This window comes from Lonchura striata, chromosome 3 (assembly GCF_046129695.1).
Source record: "Lonchura striata isolate bLonStr1 chromosome 3, bLonStr1.mat, whole genome shotgun sequence".
Classification (NCBI taxonomy): domain Eukaryota; kingdom Metazoa; phylum Chordata; class Aves; order Passeriformes; family Estrildidae; genus Lonchura; species Lonchura striata.
The window spans coordinates 77838387-77860357 of record NC_134605.1 but is presented as its reverse complement, the minus strand read 5'-3'; the positions used below and the strand labels follow the sequence as shown (position 1 = coordinate 77860357).

Sequence of the window (21971 nt, the reverse complement as noted above, 5' to 3'; positions counted from 1 at the left end):
GGCAGCTAAAGGTGTACCTACAAGAGTTTTCTTAGCTCAGGACACTTCTTAGATGTCAATCCAGCAACACATAGCTATTCCCATTAAGGCTTTCCTCTCATTGTTTTCACTCAAAAACCAGATGCAGAATAATCTTTAGCAATTTGTCTTCATGAAGGGAAGCAGCAGTACTAAAGCATGCTGAGAAACAGTCTTTAAGGATTTCTTAGAAGAATCTATGAAATCAGTTGAAGCATTTCTGGAGCAGAATTGGCTTTGCTAGGAAAGATGGATAAAGTTTTGGGGGTGGCTGGCTGATTCCTGTGAAAGGTAACTTGCTCTGGAAGGAACGATTTTGTACCAGTAGTAAGAGTAATGTTTGTAGTAAAATGGAAAAAGTTCAAGTGGCTTTTTAAGTAAGCCAAGGTATTTCTAGACAATGAGAGTACACTGTACCAGTTCAGTAGTTTAGGCTAAAGCTAAAATTCTGTAGTGTCAACTTTGCATTTTGTTATGCCCATACCTAAATGGCTTTGGCTGCAGCCTGTTATCCAGCTTACTGTTCACATCCAATTGATGCTGGGTTTGGTGAGACAGCAGAAAGCACGTGCACTTCGGTTTTGACCCTGTACTTTTAGCTTTGTTGTGATGTCAGAATTGTAAAGTATTAGTACAATGAAAGACTACTGTGTTATTAGAAGATAACTGTTAGTTCCCACATATATCTTCTGTTTTTCAAATGTGTGAGTCCCTGACAAGAATATCAAAACCTGCAATGCTATAAAAAGTTTATTTGGATCTAGTACTAGAACTTACTTTGAACTAGCTGGCACTTCTAATTTAGAATTAAAAAATATCATGATTTGGAAGAAACTTACAAGGATCCAACTCCTGGCTTTGCACAGGACAGCCCCAAGAATCCCACCATCTGCCTCAGAGTGTTGTCGAAATGCCTCTTGACTCTGTCAGGCTTGGTGGCTGTGATCACTTCTCTGGTGAGGCTGTTCCAGTGCTCAGCCACCTTCTGAACAAAGAACCTTTTTCTAATATCCAAACCTAAAACTTCCCTGACACAACTTCAGGCCATTTCCTTGCATCCTATCACTGGACACCACAGAGAAGAGATCAGCATCTGCCCCTCTTGCCCTCATGAAGTTGTAGATTGCAGTGGGGTCTCATCCATGCTGAACAGACCAAGTGATCTCAGTCAGCCTCCCCTCAAGGCTCTTCACCATCTTTGTTGCCTTCCTCTGGATGCTCTCTCCTGTAGCTGAATGTCTTCCTCACACTGTAGCACCCAAAACTGCCCCCAGCACTTGAAGTGAGGCTGCCCCAGTGCAGAGCAGAGTGGGGCAATCCCCTCCCTTGCCTGGCTGGTGATGCTGTGCCTGATGCCCGCCCAGGACAGGGCTGGCCCTCCTGGCTGCCAGGGCACTGCTGACTCGTGTTCAACTTGGATCTACCAGGACCTTTTCTGTGGCTCTGCTTTCCAGCCTCATTGCCATGTCTACACCTACATCCAGGGTCACCCCATCCCAGGTGCAGAATCCTGCTGTCACACACAATACAGAGTAAATGCCTCATACTGGATTTGGATACTGGGTTTATTGAACAACCACCAGGACCAGACCTTTCACCCTCCTTGGTTGTGATCAGCTCCTGACCCAGCACTATGTTCTTTGGGTCTCTGCTTCCCAGAAGGGAGGTCACTCCTGGTCCAGGAAGGTCAGGCATGAAGATGTGCTGGTTCCCACTGTGCTGCTTCTCACAGTTGCCTATTCCAGTCACCACTGGCCAAGGTTCCATCTCTGATCTGCAGGATATATTCCCTCCCACCACATCCACACACAGCCTACTGTCAATTCATACAGTAAGCTGATTATGGCAAGAGCTTATAGCAAGGGAGTGTCCTGAGGCACCACAGATTCTTGCTTCTCCAAATGCAAACACCATCATCCCTGTACCCTCACCCTGTTTCCCTTTCATGCACAATTAATGGTCCATTAACAAGCTTGTATGAGCAGTCCTTTAACAGCATTAATTTTTCTGCTGCTAAAGCAAAAATGCAAAAAATTGTCCCTGACCAGCCTACTGGCACCACCTGCCCTGTCCCCTTAGAAAACCAAAACTTTAAACCAGGTTGCTCTGAGGGTAGAGTGAAGTAGGCAGCCTGTGGTTCTGGACCTGCCTAGGGGCAGGTGGGATGGGACAGAAATGTGCTGGGCCCAGAATGAGCTGCTTCTACAGTGAGCAACTCTGACAGGATGGACACATCATAGGTGCTGCAGCTCTTGCTCTTTTCACACGTTTTCACAGCCAGCAGAGGTGAAGAGGGTGCTCCTGAGAGACACCTGGGCACTGTGGAAGATGCTGGAGATGTCAGGTTAACATCTAATGAGGCAGCACACAGGACCCAGGCCTGAGTTGATGATCTGAGTCGAAGCAGCAAGGAAAAGCTTTAAAAACTTGGTGACCAGATTTGGAAAGAGACATAAAAATAAAAAGGCAGTGACAGGTATATGAGCATTTATGTATGAGGAAGGCCTGTGGAGGTCTGAGTGGTTTGGATGAATATTAACACATCTCTCAGGGGTGAAAATTGTAGTCCCACTGCCCCTAAGGCATTTGTTTCTAATGTGTGCATAAACCATACGTGTGCTGTGTTAGGCTGAGGAAAGGTGCTGCAGCCACCTCCACTGCTGCAGGGCAGGGCTCTGAAGGCATATTCAAACAGGACTTTCAGGGAGACACGTACAGCTGTGAGAGAAGGATGCAATAGTACATAAACCAGAGATAATTCCAAAGAAGAGGTGAGGCTATTGTCATTTGAGAACTGGCCACTGGTTTGTAGGAGCATCTTCAGGGAGGAGTCTAAAATAGAAATCATACATGTGCCTTATAAAATGGAAGTAAAGGGCCAGAAGTTCCACAATGAGAGGAAAAAAAGAGTATTCTGTATTTCCATAAAATTTAGGCCTGGGCATGGGCAGGAGTAGACAGTAGAAGGTCTTGGTATCAGAAACTCAGTTCTGGTGGCTCCAATTTCTCACAAAATACCATTTTGACAACTCACCTTCCTTTTTTAAACCTTGTCTCTCACAGATACCTGGTCTGAATGGGCTTGAGGGCGGCTATTCAACCCAGCTGATGAAAGGTTACTGTGCTGAATGCCTGTGTTTCTAACTTAAGGCTCAAGTCTTAGTTCCTGTGGCCTCCATTTTCAAAGGCTCAGTCTAACACATCCTAAATTAACTCACCAGGCAACAGAGTATGAAATCGGACATGACCGATCGATCCTTGAGCATTGATCCAAAGCGAAACTAATGGAATGTAAAGAAAATGTAAGACTCTATTGTACTGTAAAGGCTGCCTGTTTAGCCATTTTACAAAATAAAATTTCATTTGGGAGCTGGGTGGAAATGTAAAGTTCAAAGAGCTGACTAAAACAAGGCATAGGGACCTCACAAACTGCTGCTGTTCAGATTAAGCCTTGAGGGAATGGCTTTGTTAGACACCACTGACTAAAATAATTGCATTATAATTTTGGCTAGAGGCACCATTCTATCATCCATCCTGTCATCTGATGATTTTTAAACTGTGCATGAATAGTTTAGAGAGAGTGATCTTGGCATCTAGCTACATAGAACTGAGAAGCCCATTCAGTGTACCACATCTATGCTTGGGTGCTTGGAGAAAAGGAAAAAAAAGGAAAAAAAAAGAAGATATCCTAGTACTCTCAAAGAGAGGTCTCTGAGAAATAACAACAAGCAGTTCTGCATGCTCCTTCTGCAATGCTCTAACAGTCTAAGCAAGGGCTTTCTCCTAAGGTAAGTGGCAGAAAAATAATTCTACCTAGGACAGTATGGAGCAGGCAGCTGCCTGTCAGGCTTGAAGCAATGCAAATTAAAACCATGAGTATTTGTATCTTAACATTTAACTTCTGACAAGAAATGTAAAGTTTAATGTTGCTATTTCATACCTCAACTGATGTAAATGTGGTATGAATGTAACACAGAAGTGATGTGAATAGTGGCAAATGACAAGATGATTTTAAAAGAAGTAACAAAATAAAAATTAAGGAACTTCCTCCAAGAGAAATGGTGGATTTCCATCTGGTTCTAACTGGTTACATGCATGGATTTTTATTGTTTGAAATAACCATAAAAAATACTTGGTCAGACACAAAGTAGATGGTATATTGAGAAATGTCTCAGGTATGTACTTTTTATACTAAAAAAATTATATATCTAGTTTACAATGCTAGTAGCATAGAATAGGCTGTACTACTAGAATTTCTAGTCTAGTAGTAAACTGGAAATAATTATGTAATTGATATTTAAGATTCCTGTCTTACTGAAATTACTCTATTACACAGAACTCAATTAAGACCAGGGAAGGGGAAAGAAATGGAAAAATTAGAAGCACATTGCTATGACAAAGTTGTGAAGTAGTTTGGGCTGATTTCTTAGAAATGCTGGCTTTTGTGGCTCTAAACTATCTTCTTTATTTTATACACAGTATTGACTGTGTCATTATTTATACTGCAGTTCTACCAGTGCAGAGCTGAGGGGAAGTGTCCTGGTATCAAGGGCTCGCTGAAAGGGTGAATTATACCATTCCTACAATTACATTTCCTCTGTTGGCTTTTATAATGCAAAGGTGAGGATAGAGTTATTTAAACACTGGTAGAAACAACTCAAGAAACTAAACTCTGTTGAGCCAGAGTGGTATGTTTAGGCATCTCCTTTGCCCCGAATAGTTGCATTCACTTTCTGTGCCAGGCAGTTTCTACCACTAGAGAATTTCATCTTTGAGATTAAAACATACTTATCCCTGAATTTACATTGTTGCATCACACTTAGGGTTTTGTTGTTTGGTTGGGGTTTTTTGCTGAGTCAATCAGTTTCAGTGAGGGATTAACCATTTGCAAGGCAGCAAATATACCTAAAGCTCTTTTGCTTCACTATTGCATTGGACTACAATAATTATTGCTGACTTCCTGTTTTCCTCCTGTGTTTCATTGCAATGATATGCGTGGGAGGAAAGGAATGGGGAAACAAGATATTCTGGGTGTCTAACAACACCTAAAGCATTGCTTGAATAGATATGTTTACTTAGCCAGTTCCATGTGTGAAAATTCATATTTGCAGCCAACATAGTCCCAGAAACAGAATAATAAAGTCTGTAGGATGCCTATGCTGAGAATGATGACTTTGCTGCTGGTTACAACTGAGAATTTTTACTTGCAGTGTGGATAAATACAGCCTTAAAGCAAAACTGAACTAACCTGGGATCATGGGATCATGAACCAAGCGATATTAATAATGGTGATATCACCAGCTATGCTATCATTTAAATATATACAAGATTTTGGGCACATCAACCAGCCACTTTAAAAAAAAAAAACTTAGAAATTGTACTTTACTAAAGGCTGTAGTTTAGTAAAATTTGGGATGTTTTGAAAGTATTGTAGCATTAAAGAAATTCGAGTGCGAACCCTAAGGTAGATATGATCCCAGTTGCTTCAATAATTTATTGCCATATTAGCAGAAAAAGTTCCAGGGACATAACACTAAACATGCATTTGATTCACAAATAAACAGTCAAATATCTTATATTTCAATTCCCCACATTACCTGAAGCTCCAAAAGAAAGCTTCAAAAGAAGCAGGTTGTAAATCAAGCAGAACATAGACCAATTTGCTTGTGAATCAGTTTCTGGGATAGAGGCAGTTAGAAAGATTTTCACACACTCACTGTTAAAAACCTTCACATCACTCTGATTCCATTTTCTCATTTGTTAAAATTTATAATTAAGATGCAGCAAAACTTGATGCATAAAAATAAAGGTATTAAACCTAGGAGCACTCAGTTTATTGATATTATCCTATAACTGAGACTGCAAATGTACAGCTATGTGTAAATCAGCTATGTATTTGTAGTTTTAGGAAGCTAAGAGAGAAACTTGTGAATTGTTACCTGAGTAGATGAAAAAATACTGGATGGATGGCACTAAAATTGTTTTCAAGTCACAGTTATAGGACACTTCTCAAAACTTCATCCAAAAAATTAAAGCGAAGAACATTATCTATTGTGGCAAAACTATGGCAAATCAATAGTCAATGTAGAATGGAGTGGATGGTAGAATTAAACTGTAGCTGGCAAGTGATTTGCAAGGTGGAAAAAAAGTTTTCTTCATTTCTAGTGGGAACAAAAGAATATAAAGCTATGGGCAGTTATGCAGTACTGTGGTTTACAGCTGAAATCACTATCTCTTAATCTTAAAATAAGATCACATTTGCATTTCTGACCAGTAATCATGAAATTTGAATTAATTTCAAGGCCCAGTAAGTAGAAAATAATGATGAACTTATAAGAACTCTCCAGGTACCGAAATAATGTATAGGAAATTATGTGAAATTAACAAAAAAAACCCCAAACAAACAACAACAATAGCAAAAAACCCCAACAAAAACTAAAAATGGCCATTTCCAAAAGAAATCCATCATTACAGGATTTTTTTTTTCCCCCAGAAATGAACTTCTGACAATGGGGGACTGGAACTTGTTGGGCAGCATCCTTGAAGAAGTTCACATCCACTCCACAATAGTTGGCAAAATCTGGCTCACAATCCTGTTCATATTCCGGATGCTGGTGCTGGGAGTGGCTGCTGAGGATGTCTGGGATGATGAGCAGTCCGAGTTCATCTGCAACACGGAGCAACCTGGCTGCAACAATATCTGTTACGACAAAGCCTTCCCCATTTCTTTGATCAGATACTGGGTACTGCAGATCATTTTTGTCTCCTCCCCATCTTTAGTGTACATGGGCCACGCGCTCTACAGGTTAAGGGCGCTGGAGAAAGAGCGACAGAACAGGAAAGCCCACCTGCGGGCTCAGCTCGAGGACCTGGAGCCCGTGCTCGAGGAGCACAGGAGAGTGGAGAAAGAACTGCGTAAGCTGGAGGAACAGAAGAAAGTGAATAAGGCGCCCTTGAGAGGGTCCCTGCTGCGCACCTATGTCCTACATATCCTCACCCGGTCGGTGGTCGAAGTGGGCTTTATGATAGGTCAGTATCTTTTATATGGGTTTCACATGTCTCCCCTTTACAAATGCACTCGGCCCCCTTGCCCTAACACGGTGGATTGTTTTGTGTCCCGACCCACAGAGAAGACCATCTTTATGTTTTTCATGAACAGCATCGCTGCCGTCTCCCTCTTCCTCAATATCCTCGAAATCGCCCACCTGGGCATCAAGAAGATCCAGAAGAGCCTGTGCGGGCAGCCGCTGTGGCCGCCGGGCCCGTCCGAGGAAGAGCCCAGCGCGTACAACTCCAAGAAGAGCTCGGTGGTGCCGCAGCCGCCCTGCCTGGCCAGCAACGCGTCCCCGCCGCGCCCCGCGCCCGCGCCGCTCCCGCCGCCCGCGCCCGGCGGCCCCGCGCCGCCCGCCCGGCAGCACCGCGGGCAGCTCCGGCCGTCGCCGCCGCGCCGCCGGCACCACGGACAGCACCCGCCCTCCTCCAGCAGCGAGGAGGCGCCGCGGGCCGCCCCGGGGGGCGGCGGGGCGGGGGCGGCCGCCGCGGCCCGCCGGGCGCCCCGCAGGCACAGCCGGGTCAGCGCCTGCCGGGACCTGGAGGAGGAGCGCGGCGAGTCCCCGGACAGCGGACACTGCCCCGGCACCCGCAAGTCCAGCTTCCTCTCCCGCGTCCTCACCGGCAGCCGGGCGGGCAGCGACAGCGAGAGCACCGCCTCCCGCGGCGGCCCCGGCCCCGGCCCCGGCCCCGGCCCCGGCCCCGGCCCCGGCCCCGGCCCCGGCTCCGGCTCCGGCTCCGGCTCCGGCTCCGGCTCGGAGGGGAAGCGCCGCTCGGAGGGCGCGCCCAGCCCGCCGCCCGCCGCCTCGGGACGCCGCGTGTCCATGGCAAGTAGCGCCCGGGACCGCCCGCGGGAGGGGGGCGGCGGGGGGCCCCGGCACCCAGTGCCGGCCCTGGGGAGGAGGGGGCGAGCCAGGGGGCAGAACGGCTCGGGCAGGACTTCCAACACAGCCCCAGCTCCTCGCGGCCCCCCGGACAAAGCCAAGCTCCCAAAAAACGCTCGGCCTCCTTCTGCCGTGAAAGCAGGAATACCAGGGAATTACTGAGTCCTGAGTCACCGAATCCCAGCTTCTTTATACTCATTCCATCATCCCAATCAACTCAACGAGGATTGTCCCAGGGAAAACTCCTTCAGCTCCAGCCGCTGTGAGAAGCCAAGAATGCATTGAGTTCAATGACACAACTTCTCTCAGTTTCAGGTTTGTCTCAGAGGTGACCTCCAAGTTGAATAGTTGTTCAATGAATAAATCAAAAGATCTACGTGTAAAAACCCCCACCAAATAATTGCAATGCCAAAGCCAATGACTACAGAATTGCTTTTTCAGCAGCTCTTCCTTTTCTTTGGCCACATGTTCTAGGGTTGCTTACAGTCATAGTGTTGACAAGATATTGTGCTTCTGTGCAAGAGTCAACAAGGCTTTCTTAAAAGATATTTGAATTCTGGTGGTCTCAAATTCAGATCACAGGTTTGGTTCTTGGAGAGCACAGAGGCTCCTTTACAACCTTTTGCAGTAGCAAGCCCATAAATACCTTTTTATAGGGCACGTAATAAACAAGATTACATCACACAATGCTCAAAATCATAGATTCTGTTCAATTTTTTCCCTCTCACTCTTCCTAAACACCCCCTTCCCCCCCCCCCCAATGCCTTTTTTTCCCCCTATATATAAAACAAAAGAAGCCAACAAACTTAAAATCTCTTCTGGTAAGAAACACAAAGCACTATTATTATACTGCTCATCTAAAAATTGCTTATAAATTCCAGTTTCCATGGGGTTACAGTTTCTACACTAAGCCAGTCAGCATAAGCCATGTTAATTTGTCACTTAGGTGCAATTTAACCACTTCCCACTTCAATCTTTCTAATACAGGGAGAGGGCCTAGAGCCTAATCTGTTGATCTGCTGGCTTTTGATACTCAGATAGAAGGCTCTTTTAAAATGTGAAGTGCAGAAAGTTATTCTAAGGAAGACAGAATTTCAGTAGCACTCTCTTGAGAACTCACAGAAGTTGCTTGGCAGCTTTTCCTATGTAATGACAATGATTCTACCTTCCAGGGGAGACCTTCAGAGAAATACATTCAGTTTGCAAAACAATGTCATTACTCTTGAAAGTAACACTATTCCAGCATGCTGTTTTTGGAGATCATTATGTACAGGACTTGTGCTAGCATTTTAAAATGTGACTGATGTAGGTGTGCTACCTGGTGCTTCCTGATTACGGCATGCAATACTTCAAGTACATGTGCTTCTTAATAGAACTGAGGCAAGGTTTTGGCAAATGCACTTTATTCTGGCACTGCTGCAGCATTTTTATGAATGCTAATTTCAATACACAAATATCCTGGTACATCATAAATATGTTGAACCTGGGCATTAAAACTTGAATACTCTTCCAGTCTGTATTCCTCAATTTCTATATTAACTATTTAATTTGGTCGAAGGCACTCAGCATTGGTTTGATTTTTTTTTAAATATTAATTTCCGGAAGATGTTAATCATGTATGAATGACAGAATCACAGAATTATTTGGGTTGGAAGAAATCTTAAAGATCATCTAGTTCCAACCCTCACCCTCTCAAAGGACACCTTCCACTTGACCAGGTTGCCCAAAGTCCCATCAAGCCTGGCCTTGAACACCTCCAGGGACAGGCCATTCACAACTTCTCTGGGTAACCAGTTCCAGCACCTCACCAAGCTCACGTAAAGAATTTCTTCCTACTAAACCTACTCTCTTTCAGTTTAAAGCCATTCCCCCTTGTTCCATCACTACATGCCCTTGCTAATAGCCCTTCTCCAGCTCTCTTTTTGGCTCCCTTTTACCTACTGGAAGGCCACTACTAGGTCACCTTGGAGCGTTCTCCAGGCTGAACAACCCCAACTTTCTCAGCCTTTCCTCACAGGAGAGGTAATGGTTAGATAAAAGAAAAATGTGTATGATTAGATTAAAAATCTATTTACCATATTTTTTAAAAATAAGTACTTAAAAGTAGCTATATTTTAAAAATTCTAAATGAAGCATACAAAAACATTGTCTACTGACATCCCTGATTAATAGTGACTTGCAACAGTAATGCAGAGAAAGTACAGACACTTCTTAACATGATAGTGAACCCACATGCACAAACATACTCTAAACAGCCAAAATATAGTCTGTTCTAACCCGGATTTTACTAATCTAAGCTGGGTAGCCTAAGAGCAGAATTGACGCTGTTCTTCAATTTTATTTGATAAATTTCCCAAACTATCATCTTTAGTTCCATAGTGGTTCAAGTCTTTTCTTTTTCCCCCTCATCCACACCATTCTGCCAGAATTTGTCTGTAGCATTCTTTGTATTAGGTTCAATGAGAGAGGAGTATCAACTCAACATTGAAAAGATCACTTTCCACAGCTCAATGACCATTCTAGCAACCTCCAACCAAACACATGCCCATGTTCTGTGCTAAGACAGCAGGACGGCTGCAGCTGCCCACAAACACCATAGTTTTCTTCCTAGCTGAAAGAAAACCTCAAAATTACACAAAATACATCCATCTGATACTGCAAGAGTCTTCAGACAAATCAACTGCGCTCTGTGAGATGTGGCACTGAAAGCACTGAGCAAGTCTAAGGGTATAGTTTATGGATGCTTGACCTTCAACCAATTATGAGCTTTTTTCCTACTAGTGCTATCAACGCCATTTCCATACCGAAACTGAATCTCTAACAAGCAAATAATAATCATTAGGGACAAATGAATGTATTAAAAGTTACTTCTCATTATGTATTGGACCAAATAGATGTAGTGGATCAAACGATGAAGACCAGGTGTTGGATAGTACTTGGCTGGGTCATATAACAGGATTTTTTTTCGTAAGTACAAAACTGCATCTCTTAAAGAGAACAGGAAGTTTGTCTTAGGCCTTCCTCTTTGGAGGAAAGGTTATTTTGGACCCTTAGGAGAGAATGCATTTAATTCTTCACTGAAAGCCTCAATGAAACAGTACAGTAGGATACTGATGATAAAATGCATGTTTGGCTATCAGGATTCCTCGACTTTTTCATACTTCAGTTCAAGCCAGACCAACTCTAGATCTAAATAGGAAGAAATGCCCTTCCCATTGGTAGAATTTATACCAACCAACCATACTAAGCCATAAACTAAAAGGCTATTTAAAACTTCCTTACCTGGAACTGGTAGAGATGAAGAGCCATTTTGTAATTTCACATCCAACTGCAGCATACCCCCTGACAAAATATTTATGTTTTGTGAAACTGTTTAGTTTTACACCCAAACCACTCACTCTTTATGTTCTGTTCCATTTCTTTCATGTGGTATTATCCAAAGTTAACTATTCAGACCAGGAAGCTGAAGTGAGAGAGACAGAAAACCTAAAAAACTTATTTGACTAAAGATCCATTGGGGAAAACAAAAAACTTTTTTTGAGCCACTGCTGGTCAAGCTTTAGGTTTATTAGATTCTGAAGACAGACCACCAAAACTGGACCTTCAAGCACACAGTAAAGCAAAGGTGGAGAATTAAATGCATGAGATGAGGGTTATTTCCAACTGATTTCATTCCACCTAAACAAAATGACAAGAGCATTGCTGACTATATGAATGAGCTAATCTCAATATAATGTTACAAAACTCTGCACTGACAAGTAAATCCAGCAACTACATACAGATGAAGTCAGACTATCTGCAAGACTCCAAAACCTTGGTGTTGAGGATCACAGTCAGCATGCTTTGAAGTGACAGAAAACAATTTGTTGACTGATAACTGTCTCCAAACGAATAATTTCCAAGGCTCACTTAGAGGATGCATCTTAGAGAATAAACAATATTTTATCTTCTAAGAGATATTGTGGGTACACACATAGTTCTGCCCTAAGGTTTGCAACTCTCACCACATTTTAACTTTTATTTAAGGAGAGATAGAGCAATAGAGAAAAAGGGCATCTTCTGCATGGTCCCCGGCTGCCAGATTCCATTAGGTGAAGCAGGTCTTAAATGGCAGTTTTTCACAAAAAAGTGAATAAAGCTTCACTGAACTTAGCATATCCATAATCATAGCTGACATCCAGGAGGTGGATCCACAAAGGTGTGTAGGAATTATGCTGCTGTCCATAGGACTCTGCACATGAATTGTATTATGAGAAAAAGACCTCATAATTTGCACCAGTCAGGGTCTTGACTGGTGGATAATACATGCTTAAGTCTGATAAGATTAATAGACTGATGGAGTCAAAGATCAGTTTATAACAAGTACAGATACAACTTGTGCTCTCATGAAAATAGGCAGGGCCAGGAATTACAACCCAGAACAGGCATCTGGCTCTTGGAGCATTGCACTGAGGGGTATTGTCTCCCAGCAGCCACATGCAAGACTGTGTCAAGCCATTAGGACCATCGAATAACTCTCATACTATCTCTGGGGGCATAAAAGACAGATCTGATCACTCCAAATGAACAATTAGAGAAGATGGCAGCTTTACTTCTAAAGGCGCCATTGGCCAGAATAAAGCCATCTTCCTTCTCACCCATTTTCTGCAAACCAGGGAACGATTGCAGAATGATCAGAAAGCTCAGCTGAGATGACCACAGCCTGACTTTCCATCTTCAGGGTGGCACAGTTCCCAATTCACTAGCTGAATGCAATCATTTCTACAAAAGCTGGAGGGTGTCTGGTATTTCATTGCTAGCTGCATTTGAAGTCTTTGCTAGCTGTGTTTCCTGCCTTTCTAAAGCAGAAGATTCCAGCTCCAAACTACTTGAGCAGGATGTCCAGCATCAGTTCTTTTTGGTCTTTACCTGTATGATAGTTCTCTAAAGAATTCTATGGTGTGCTCTAAAACAAAGGACTTTTAATTTGGTTAATTGGGATTGGGAGTATTTACACTAGATTGGCTACTCTCTTCACAAAGGCATGAACTTTTGTATGACTTGGAACTAATTATGTTTGCAACCCATGCCTAAACCTGTATTAAGAGAGCTACTGTGCTTGTGCTCTTTCTAGAGTACCTAAGGGTATTCCAAGAAGATGGGGAGCTTGACATTACCTGATGTTTGTGTTTCTTCATGAAGCCCTGATAAGTTCCTAAATCAAAAACCAAAACTGGAAATCATTAGAAGATGTATAATGAACTGGAAATCATTAGAAGATGTATAATGATCTTAGCAACCAAAATTACTAGAGCAAGACTTTCATAATGAAATCTTAGGCATTTTAGGCACTCTAGACTTTTGTTTTTCAAGAAGTGCTGCATCTTTCCCATCCTCTCCTCTAGGGTGTCCTGCGCCTTCACAGTGTAATTCTAATAAGTCTGTATTTTTGGCTACAGAGTAACCAATGTATCTTTAAAAGCAAGACTCCCTTCTTATGGTGAATGAAGGGAATAAAATTGACAGTGAAGCAGATGGTGACACTGATACTCTCAGATTGCGGAATTAGTCTGAGATAGGGCTGCTGATTTTATTCTTTTGAAGAGAAAAAAGTCTCTGGGGCTGAAATCCTAGTTCTGTAAAAGTTGTGAAAATTTTACAATTCACTAGGTTTGGTTTCCCTCATTGTTCTTTTATTCCTCCATGCTGTTCAATTTTTTCCTACTTCTCAATTCTCCATTCAACTTTGAGCCTCATACCCACTGGGAAAACACTCCATAGTGAGCAGGATAGGGAAGAGAAAGCTGCTGTTCAGCATGAGTGCTTGCCATCTTCTTCAGAACAGGGCATGTTTACTCAACCTTTCAATAACGTGTAAGGAATAAATACTGACTCATTTAACTATCTTCTCACCTGCTCTTGCTTCTGGGGCTGCAACAGCTTGATAAGAGTGAATGCACATTGAAATAACAAACCTGATAACCATGGAGTAGTTATTTATACAGCTGAGCTCCACCAGGAAAATCTGCAGGTGGGGTAAGGAACTGGCAAAACCCTGTGTTCCTCTAGGATTTTTGAGAATATTTAAAGGTGTTCACATTTACACCTGCTGGTAACCACTCCTGGTTTTGTGCAGTTTTTCAATGTAAATTCCTCTTAAAAAAAAAAAAAATCACACAGTACTTGTATTTTATTCTGCCCTGGAGGACTCAGAAGAAACTTGTGGTGATGACAGAAAGTGTACCAATTATCCTGCAAAACCCACTTGGCCACCCAAAGATAACTGTTCACCACTTGCACAAAAACTTTGGGTGTCAGCAGCAGTTGTACACTTATTAACCCCTCTGATGATCTGTGCAGCAACAAAAAAGTAAGCTGGATTTTAGAAAGTGGAATTTGTTTTATTGAGTCCATCTTTGTAAGGTTTAAAGAATTCAAAAATATACAAACCCCCTTACTAGGAAGAGCTACTAGGGTATGTTCAGTGATTTCAAACAAATTACTAAATCACAGTATTATAGAATCAAGAGTGGTTTGGGTTTAAAAGGGCCTTAAAGATCATCTAGTTCCAAACCCCCCACCCATGGGCTGGGACACCTTCCACTAAACCACATTGCTCAAAGCCACATCCAACCTGGCCTTGAACACTTGCAGGGATGGCGCATCCACAGCAGCTCAGGACAACCTTTTCCAGTGCCTCCTCACCTTCACAGTAAAGAATTTCTTCCTAATACCCAATCTAAACCTACTCACTTTCAGTTTAAAGCCATTACCCTTTGTCCTATCACATACCTTTGCTAACAGTCCCTCTACAGCTTTGCTGTAAGCCCTCTTTAGGTACTGGAAGATGCTGTAAGGTCTCCCTGAAGCCTTCTCTTCTGCAGGCTGAACAACCCTAACTCAGCCTGTCTTCACAGGACAGGTGTCCCAGCCCCTCTCACCATCCCCCTGGCCTTCCTCTGGACTTGCTCCAGCAGGTCCATGACATTCCTATATTGGGGTCCCAGAGCTGGATGCAACACTCCAGGTGAGGTCTCAGAGGAGCCAAGTAGAGAGGGAGAATCACCTCCCCCAACCTGTTGGTCACACCAATGCATTAGTGTATTTATTTTGGTTTAAAATCAAGGTGTTTCTCCTCTTCCCACGGCCCCCTTCTTGCCCGTTAGCATTGAACAAAGTCCTGCAAGGTAAGTATGCTGTCAGCTACTAACACCAGATTCCCTTAACGATGTATGTGCTGGGGTTAATTACTATGATAGCATTTCTTTTTCTCCTTTAAGCCAATTCAGTTTCGTGCTTTCTTTCTCTTGTTATCTTTCAGAGCATGCTCCTAGAACTATCATCCATCATGAAAAAGTAAGGACATTCTAAGGAGAAGAAATAAACTAAAGGACTGAGAACAAACTGCCTTCAGCAGAGAGAGATGAGAAGCAGATTTTCTGTCATTATGTTCCCCTCTCCCACTGCTATAATGCTAAATTGATAATACAGTTTAAAAAAGCAAACACTTTATTCCTCCATTTCATGCCATCCCAGCTGTGCTGTACTCTGACTGCTGGTGTTACTGGGTAGCTTGCTTCACGACTCAAGATTTCTCTCACGTAGACTGAGCTGGATCTTGTTAGTGTGTGCTGCCACTGCAGAAACAGCCTCGTGTCTTTGGGGAGCGTTTTGGGATGTACAACTTGTTGTGCATGCTAGTGGTGTGTTCATATCAGAAACCAGCCTGATCCACAGAACTTCAAGGTAGCCTAAGACCCAAGGCACTGACAAGAAAGGAATAGTTTGATTTGAAAGTAACCTGGAAGGCTATGTGGCCTCTATCTCTCCAGACTTCAGCAGCTGATGAATAAAAAGACAGAGGAAACACTCATGGAATCTGAAGGGACAGAAAATTAAAGAGAGAAAAAAACCCAGCTGAGGAATATCTGTGGCTTTTCTGCCTGTGCTAATGCAATCCTCAAACTCTGATAGAGCCCTTCCATGCTAATGTAGCCTCCTCATAGCTAATGCTTTTGGATTCAAAATTGAAACTAAGTGATATCAGACAATTTACTTTAAGTGCGAAACATCTATACTTTCCAGTTTGCTGTTTCAGAATATCACATTGTGGTCACAAAAATCTTATTTGCTTCACAGTCTCGTTAATTCATACAGAAGAACCAAAAGACAAGCAAAGACAAAAAGAGCTCATTTCATTTTGCCAGTAGAGCCTAGCTCAGAGGGTTGGCTTTCTGGGTTGTATGCAGCCCAGGGAAGCAGCTCTTACACTGGTGTACCTGGAAAATAAAGCACCTTCTTCTGACTGTCCCTGATCCTGTTTCTAGCCCTACATACTTAAAGCTGCTTTTATTTGTCAAGCTTATCACAGTTCACATTTGTTATCATCTCATTAGGGAGTGATGCTTGGAACAAGTTTGTTTGCCATGCAGCTTTCCCTATGCATAAAAATCCTCCATGACTTGACAACTCTAAGGCAAGACTAGCAGAAAGCAGGACTGCAGGAAAATAACTCAAGCATAAATATTGTAGTGTTTTGGTTTTTTTCAAGAGCACATGATTTACATTAATATTCTGCCTCACCAGAAACTCATTGACAATTTGCCTGTGCATTTATTCAGTATTTTAAGGGAAAAAAAAAAAAAAGAAGAAAGAAATACTTGAAATGGTGGCCATTAAACACCAGCAACAACTGAGGGATGGAGAAACATCTTTGTTAATGTACTCTGTCTACTGCCAGGCTGCATAGACATGGTGGATACATCTTCTGACAGATTTGATGGGTGAGAAGCCTTCATACATGCTCAACAGGAAGACGCTAAGGTTGGTGGCCAAGGGAAGATGATTGATGGTCTTCTGTGTGTTGATAAAAAAGCCTGGGGACTCCCCTCTAGCAGGCTGACTCCTCCCCACGCCACAGAGTGTCATCCCAGCAAGTGTGTGGGCCAGGGCAGGACAATTGGTCATGCCATTCCCCCCTCCCTGTGTCTCCTCCTGCCAAGCTGCTGAGCAGGCTCCCAGCTTGCATCCGACACAAGGAGAGGAGTGGTTGGTGTGGGACTGCCACAGCACAAACACCTCCCTGCTAGACCCCATGTCCTGCTTGTAATTTCTTCTTTCCTTTCTGGTTTTCTCGCCAATGGTCCGTGGCACAAGTTTCCTCTTTCAGGAAGGAATACTACAGAGATTTTTTAGCTATGTTTTGTTTCTACACAAACCTCTCAGTTTCTCTCAGGTTTTTCTTAAAGGGGGAACAAACCTCAGCCTCTTCCCTTACCTTCCAACAAGTACACTGGTGCTTTAGAAGACCAAAACAAAGACTGAGCAGAATTGCCTTAAGTCATGCACGAGGGGAATGAGTATAGATACAGCTTATTTGATCTTCCAAAAAAACTTATTTCATGTTTGCAGCAGAACACTCTGGGCTGTTCCTGCAGATCAAAGGTAACTGGATCCCTGGATCAAAGACTGCTAGTGAATTAGCAGTGGGACCACGTGAGCAGAAGTCTCTTCATCTGTCCAGAGATTCACCTGGCAGTGAATCTCAAACTGCTTCCAACCCACCCTCCTGCATCTCGCCCACAACCCGTGCATTAACCAAGCCCTGCAACATCGATTTCAGAGTCATGATGAGATGATTTACAATACATAATGATATGTCTTTATTTCATCAACAGAAATGGTGTCTAGACAAAATTCAGTTAACACTAGCAATTCAAATGAATGAAAAGGGTTGGGTGGTTTTTTTTCATTTTTGTTTTTTTGCACAATACTGTATTTACAATGAGTAAATGACATTTTAAATTCATTAGTTCATAGCAATGCTTTCTTCCAAAAAGGTAAAAATTCTTAGTAACAGAGAGTAAGCATCAACAGCCACCTCATTTATTTATACAATAAAAATCACAAGAAACCACAGTCACCTAGAAAAAAAAAATAAAGACAAGCTTAAGAACTAGTACAATAAAATGATGCATTGAATTAAGTTACATTAATCGCATAGAATTTGTGTAAAAAGTATGTAGAAAAAACACCTGATGTAACCTGTTACAGTCATTGACCAGTTATGAGAGGTACAGAGGGTTATACAGGTAGATATGTGTGAAAACTGTCCATACTGTTTGACCTGGGGAGGAAGAGAAGAGGGGTTGCACCCCCTTGCATACACTGATAAAACCCTGTTTTGAATATGGCCTCTGAAGTTTGTAAGGCATATAGAAGAGGTGCACTTGTAACCAACTGGTTCTGGAACAAACTCTTAGGGCATCCCCACCCTTGAAATCAAAGGTGATGCTTGCAACTTTGAGTAAACAACCACACATCGAATGTCACCAAAGTGTTTAGTATCATTCCTGCTGGTCTGAGGGATCCAGAGAGCTTCAGGCAGAGCCAACGCAGCAGTGAGAACAGGACTGCAACCATGCGCGCTTCCCTCGGGTACATCACAGCTGCAGGGTACCCCTGCCTGGGCAGGGGGTGCCAGCCACAGCCCCCAGCACAGGCAGCTGCTCCCTCCTCTGCCCACACCCCAGAGCACGGGCTCCTCTGGCTGCAGGGATGAGCCCACTGTCCACTGCAGCCCCTGCCTGGCTCCCTCCAAAGCAAGGGGGGGTCGTTTGGGTTCGTCGCCTGGGACCATCTCTGCTTCTAAGCAATCAATGAAATCAAACACTGCCAGTTTCCATTTCTATTTTGGGATGTTAGTTTCTTTCTGTGTGCCCTTAATTAGCCAAAAGGGACAACAGTAGCACTGCAAGAACCACATAGTGCCTTTCACTTATTGCAAGGGCTCTGCCCACAGTCACTTAAGTTTGCACAAGAACAGGAGTCATCTATCTGGCTTTTTAGCAGTCGTTTGGTTGGGGTAATAAGCTTATAAAAAGACACTTTTAGCATTCCTTCCTGCCAAAAAGTGATTTTGTTTGCAAAAATGGCAATATTATTCATGTACTACCTTAAAATGCTCATCAATAATTGACTTCAATATAAATAATACCTATCTTGGTGGAGTGTAGGAAAATACTGTACACTTAATCTTTGCAAGTAATGCCATTAAAATTTTGAGAGTAAAGGGAATAATTATTCCACAGACCACCAACAATAGATCTTTTAAATATACACACAGTATTTGAACATATGCATATACACATATATTGTATTCTACAGCATCAGACCTGATGCCTGAGTCATAAAATACTCCAGGGAGTATTATAAATATACATATACGTATTATAAACAGGAAAATACACAAACACACAATCTGACTAGAATTATAGATGTATGTATACATACATACATACATGTATTTTATATATGGAAGCAAAATTAACTTGGACTGTGTTGGCAGAGACAAAACTGAAATGAAGTCAAAATGTGTTGAGAAATTTTTTAACAGGAAAGACAGCAGAAATTCTTTATGTTAATAGTTTGAATTTCACATCACTTCTCATAAAAATAAAACTGCTCCATACTTAGCAGATCCCCTCCTTATGCAAACCCGCTGCTCATGCTGAGATAAAACTTCTCAAGGCAGCCCTAAAATAGAGACTTTTAAAATGCTGTAGCCATGGGCTACAACATTCACCCAGAGGCACCTTCAAAAGCATCTCAGATCAGAGGAAAAAAAGGTGGAAGCAGCACTCCTTGTTGCAATGGTACAAGACGTCCAGTGGAGCAAAATGTGAGCCTGTGGAACCTGGCAAATACCCACTTTGTCTCACTGCAAAATTCACTATGGGTCTCCTATTCTGCAAACACACCCCTTGCTCTCCACCACCACAGCAGTGGATTACAAGACACAGATGAGGATGTGGTGTTGATTCTGGAATTGTAATGCTTCACCATGCTTTCTCCTAGTGGATAAGTTTTCATTCTATTACAGGATTATAGTGATTCCAGCATGCAGATTTGTTTTATTTACTAGGCAATCATGAAGTCACATATTTAAAAAATTAACTATATATCTAGGCATTTTAACTTCTATTTAAGCGCTCTTTAGGATAGAGACATGATGAAGTGTCACACTCCAGATTAACAACCACAGTATCAGCATTAATCATGTCTCTGGCAGGAGTTAATCCATTTAGCAAAGTTACATATCTCGTTCCCACTCTGCTCTTTAGAGAAGTAGCAGTTAGCATACTAATCACTGTGGCTTGCTTTTGCAGCACATTTTACTTCCTTGGGAAAAAAAAATAATACAGGGATTAGATCCAAAAATATAGTGCATCTTAAAAGCAGCATATACCCTTAGAAAGACATTTAATAAATTACTTGTACAATATATAAAATAATAGTTTTATACTGCAGCATCAAACTCTTGACGCCTGAGTCATCACGTTAGGAAGTCAGTGATATAAATACTGGGATCTCCTGATAATACAGCCAACGTTTTTGCTTTTGTTTTGCTTGTTTTCTGTTTTGTTTTAGCTCTTTTTTTTATTTTTTTAATTTATTTTTTCACTACCTTTTTGTTCCAGAATCAGCTTGCAATGAGCTTTAATTGTGTTCAAGGCACCCCCAGAGAACGCAGAGAAACAAACACATTATATAGTGTAGTACTCACCTGACAAAGCATAACAAGCCTAAATGAAATGAGGTTTCCTGGCAATACAAGTATAGCAATGGCAGAGGAAAAGGAGGACTAGATACAGACTGGACAGAGCTCCAAGGACTCATGTGCCCATGGGAGCAGAGCAGTGCTCAGCAGGGAGATAGGGTCTCACCATGCCATTCCCAAGCAACGCCCAGCAGGAGAGATGCTGCATGTATCCTCTTTGACAAATGCAAAGAGATTCTTAAGATCACAGTGACCACTGGCCAAACTCCTAGAATTCTGCAGTCAGATTTTTTTTTCGCTCTTTCCAGTGAAGTTTTGTGGTCATTTGGTTTGACCTCGTGAGACAAGAATGGTTGGGTATGTAAACTGACGTCCAAGTCTGAAACTAATTCTCCCAATACCTTCCTTTAAACGTTAGCCCAGTAACTGCTTTGAAAGCCACATGGTTCAAATAGCAAAAAAAACCTCAAAACAAAATAGAAACAAAAAACAACCACCACCACCACCAAAAAAACCCCACTGAAAAACCATGATACATGTAAATATAGGAAGCAATGACACAAAATCAGCCACTTCTAATGGGAAAGAATGAAATCAAACATCCAGAAAAGCTTGCAGGGGAGGGAAAGAGAGAGATGAGAGAAAGGTTGCGGAAGAGACACTTATTTGAGCAGTGGTTTTAAATATCAGTTCCCAAGGTAGAGGAAATCAAGGGACCCAGCACCAGTATGAGGCCAGGTCAAACCTAAGAGCTGCAGCGCAATGGGTTGTGTGGGTGGGTTTTTTAAACCATTGGAATGAGGTCAAGAGTACCAGTTGCACATGAGTTGTTAGTAGAGTAAATCTTCATGTCAGGAAGCAAGTTAAAACTTGGTTTTATACTCATAAAACATTCTATCTATTCATATATATAGGAGGTCACTTAAAAATAAAAAAGGCAACAGAAAAACATCTTTAAAATACTGTGTCAGTTGACCCTTCCCTCCCGCCCACCCCCAACCCCCCCAAGTAGCTATGACTCTATAATGTGATTCACATTTAGTTTTAAATTCTAGCTTTCACCATGGTCTCATAGAAACAAAACTTCTCTGCGAAGCACAGAACTGCTTTGCAACGTCAACAAATTCAAAGGAAAATCAAATCCCATCCCCCCACCAAAGAGCTTCTCAGTGCAGTTACCTGCAAAGGATGGTTGGGAGGGGGTTCAGATATTTTTAGGTTAAGTTCTTTTAAAAAGAAAGGACAACTCCTCCCCCTTTTTCAACTGTGTGAACTAGGAGTTTATGGCATTTGTATATTTTTGAACATTTAAAGGTAAGGATTTTGTACAGTAATGATTAATACCTAAACATAAATATTCTCCTACATTATATACTAGTTTTTCTTTGTACATGCGGGGGAAAAAAGTATTTTCAACAAACATGGCACATGCTATATGCAGTTCCTCCTCAGTAGCTTGGCTACAATTACAAGAGTTTGCA

At 42.3% G+C, this 21971-nt stretch overlaps 1 protein-coding gene across 1 annotated transcript; it reads left to right on the top strand.

The window, feature by feature from the left end:
• Positions 1-6527: 6527 nt before the first annotated feature.
• On the top strand, positions 6528-15347 carry GJA10 (gap junction protein alpha 10). Its single transcript, XM_077781802.1, has 2 exons — positions 6528-7895; positions 15253-15347. Exons 1-2 carry the CDS (start codon positions 6528-6530, stop codon positions 15289-15291), a joined length of 1407 nt encoding a protein of 468 aa, XP_077637928.1. The 3' UTR covers positions 15292-15347.
• The last annotated feature ends 6624 nt before the right edge of the window (positions 15348-21971 follow it).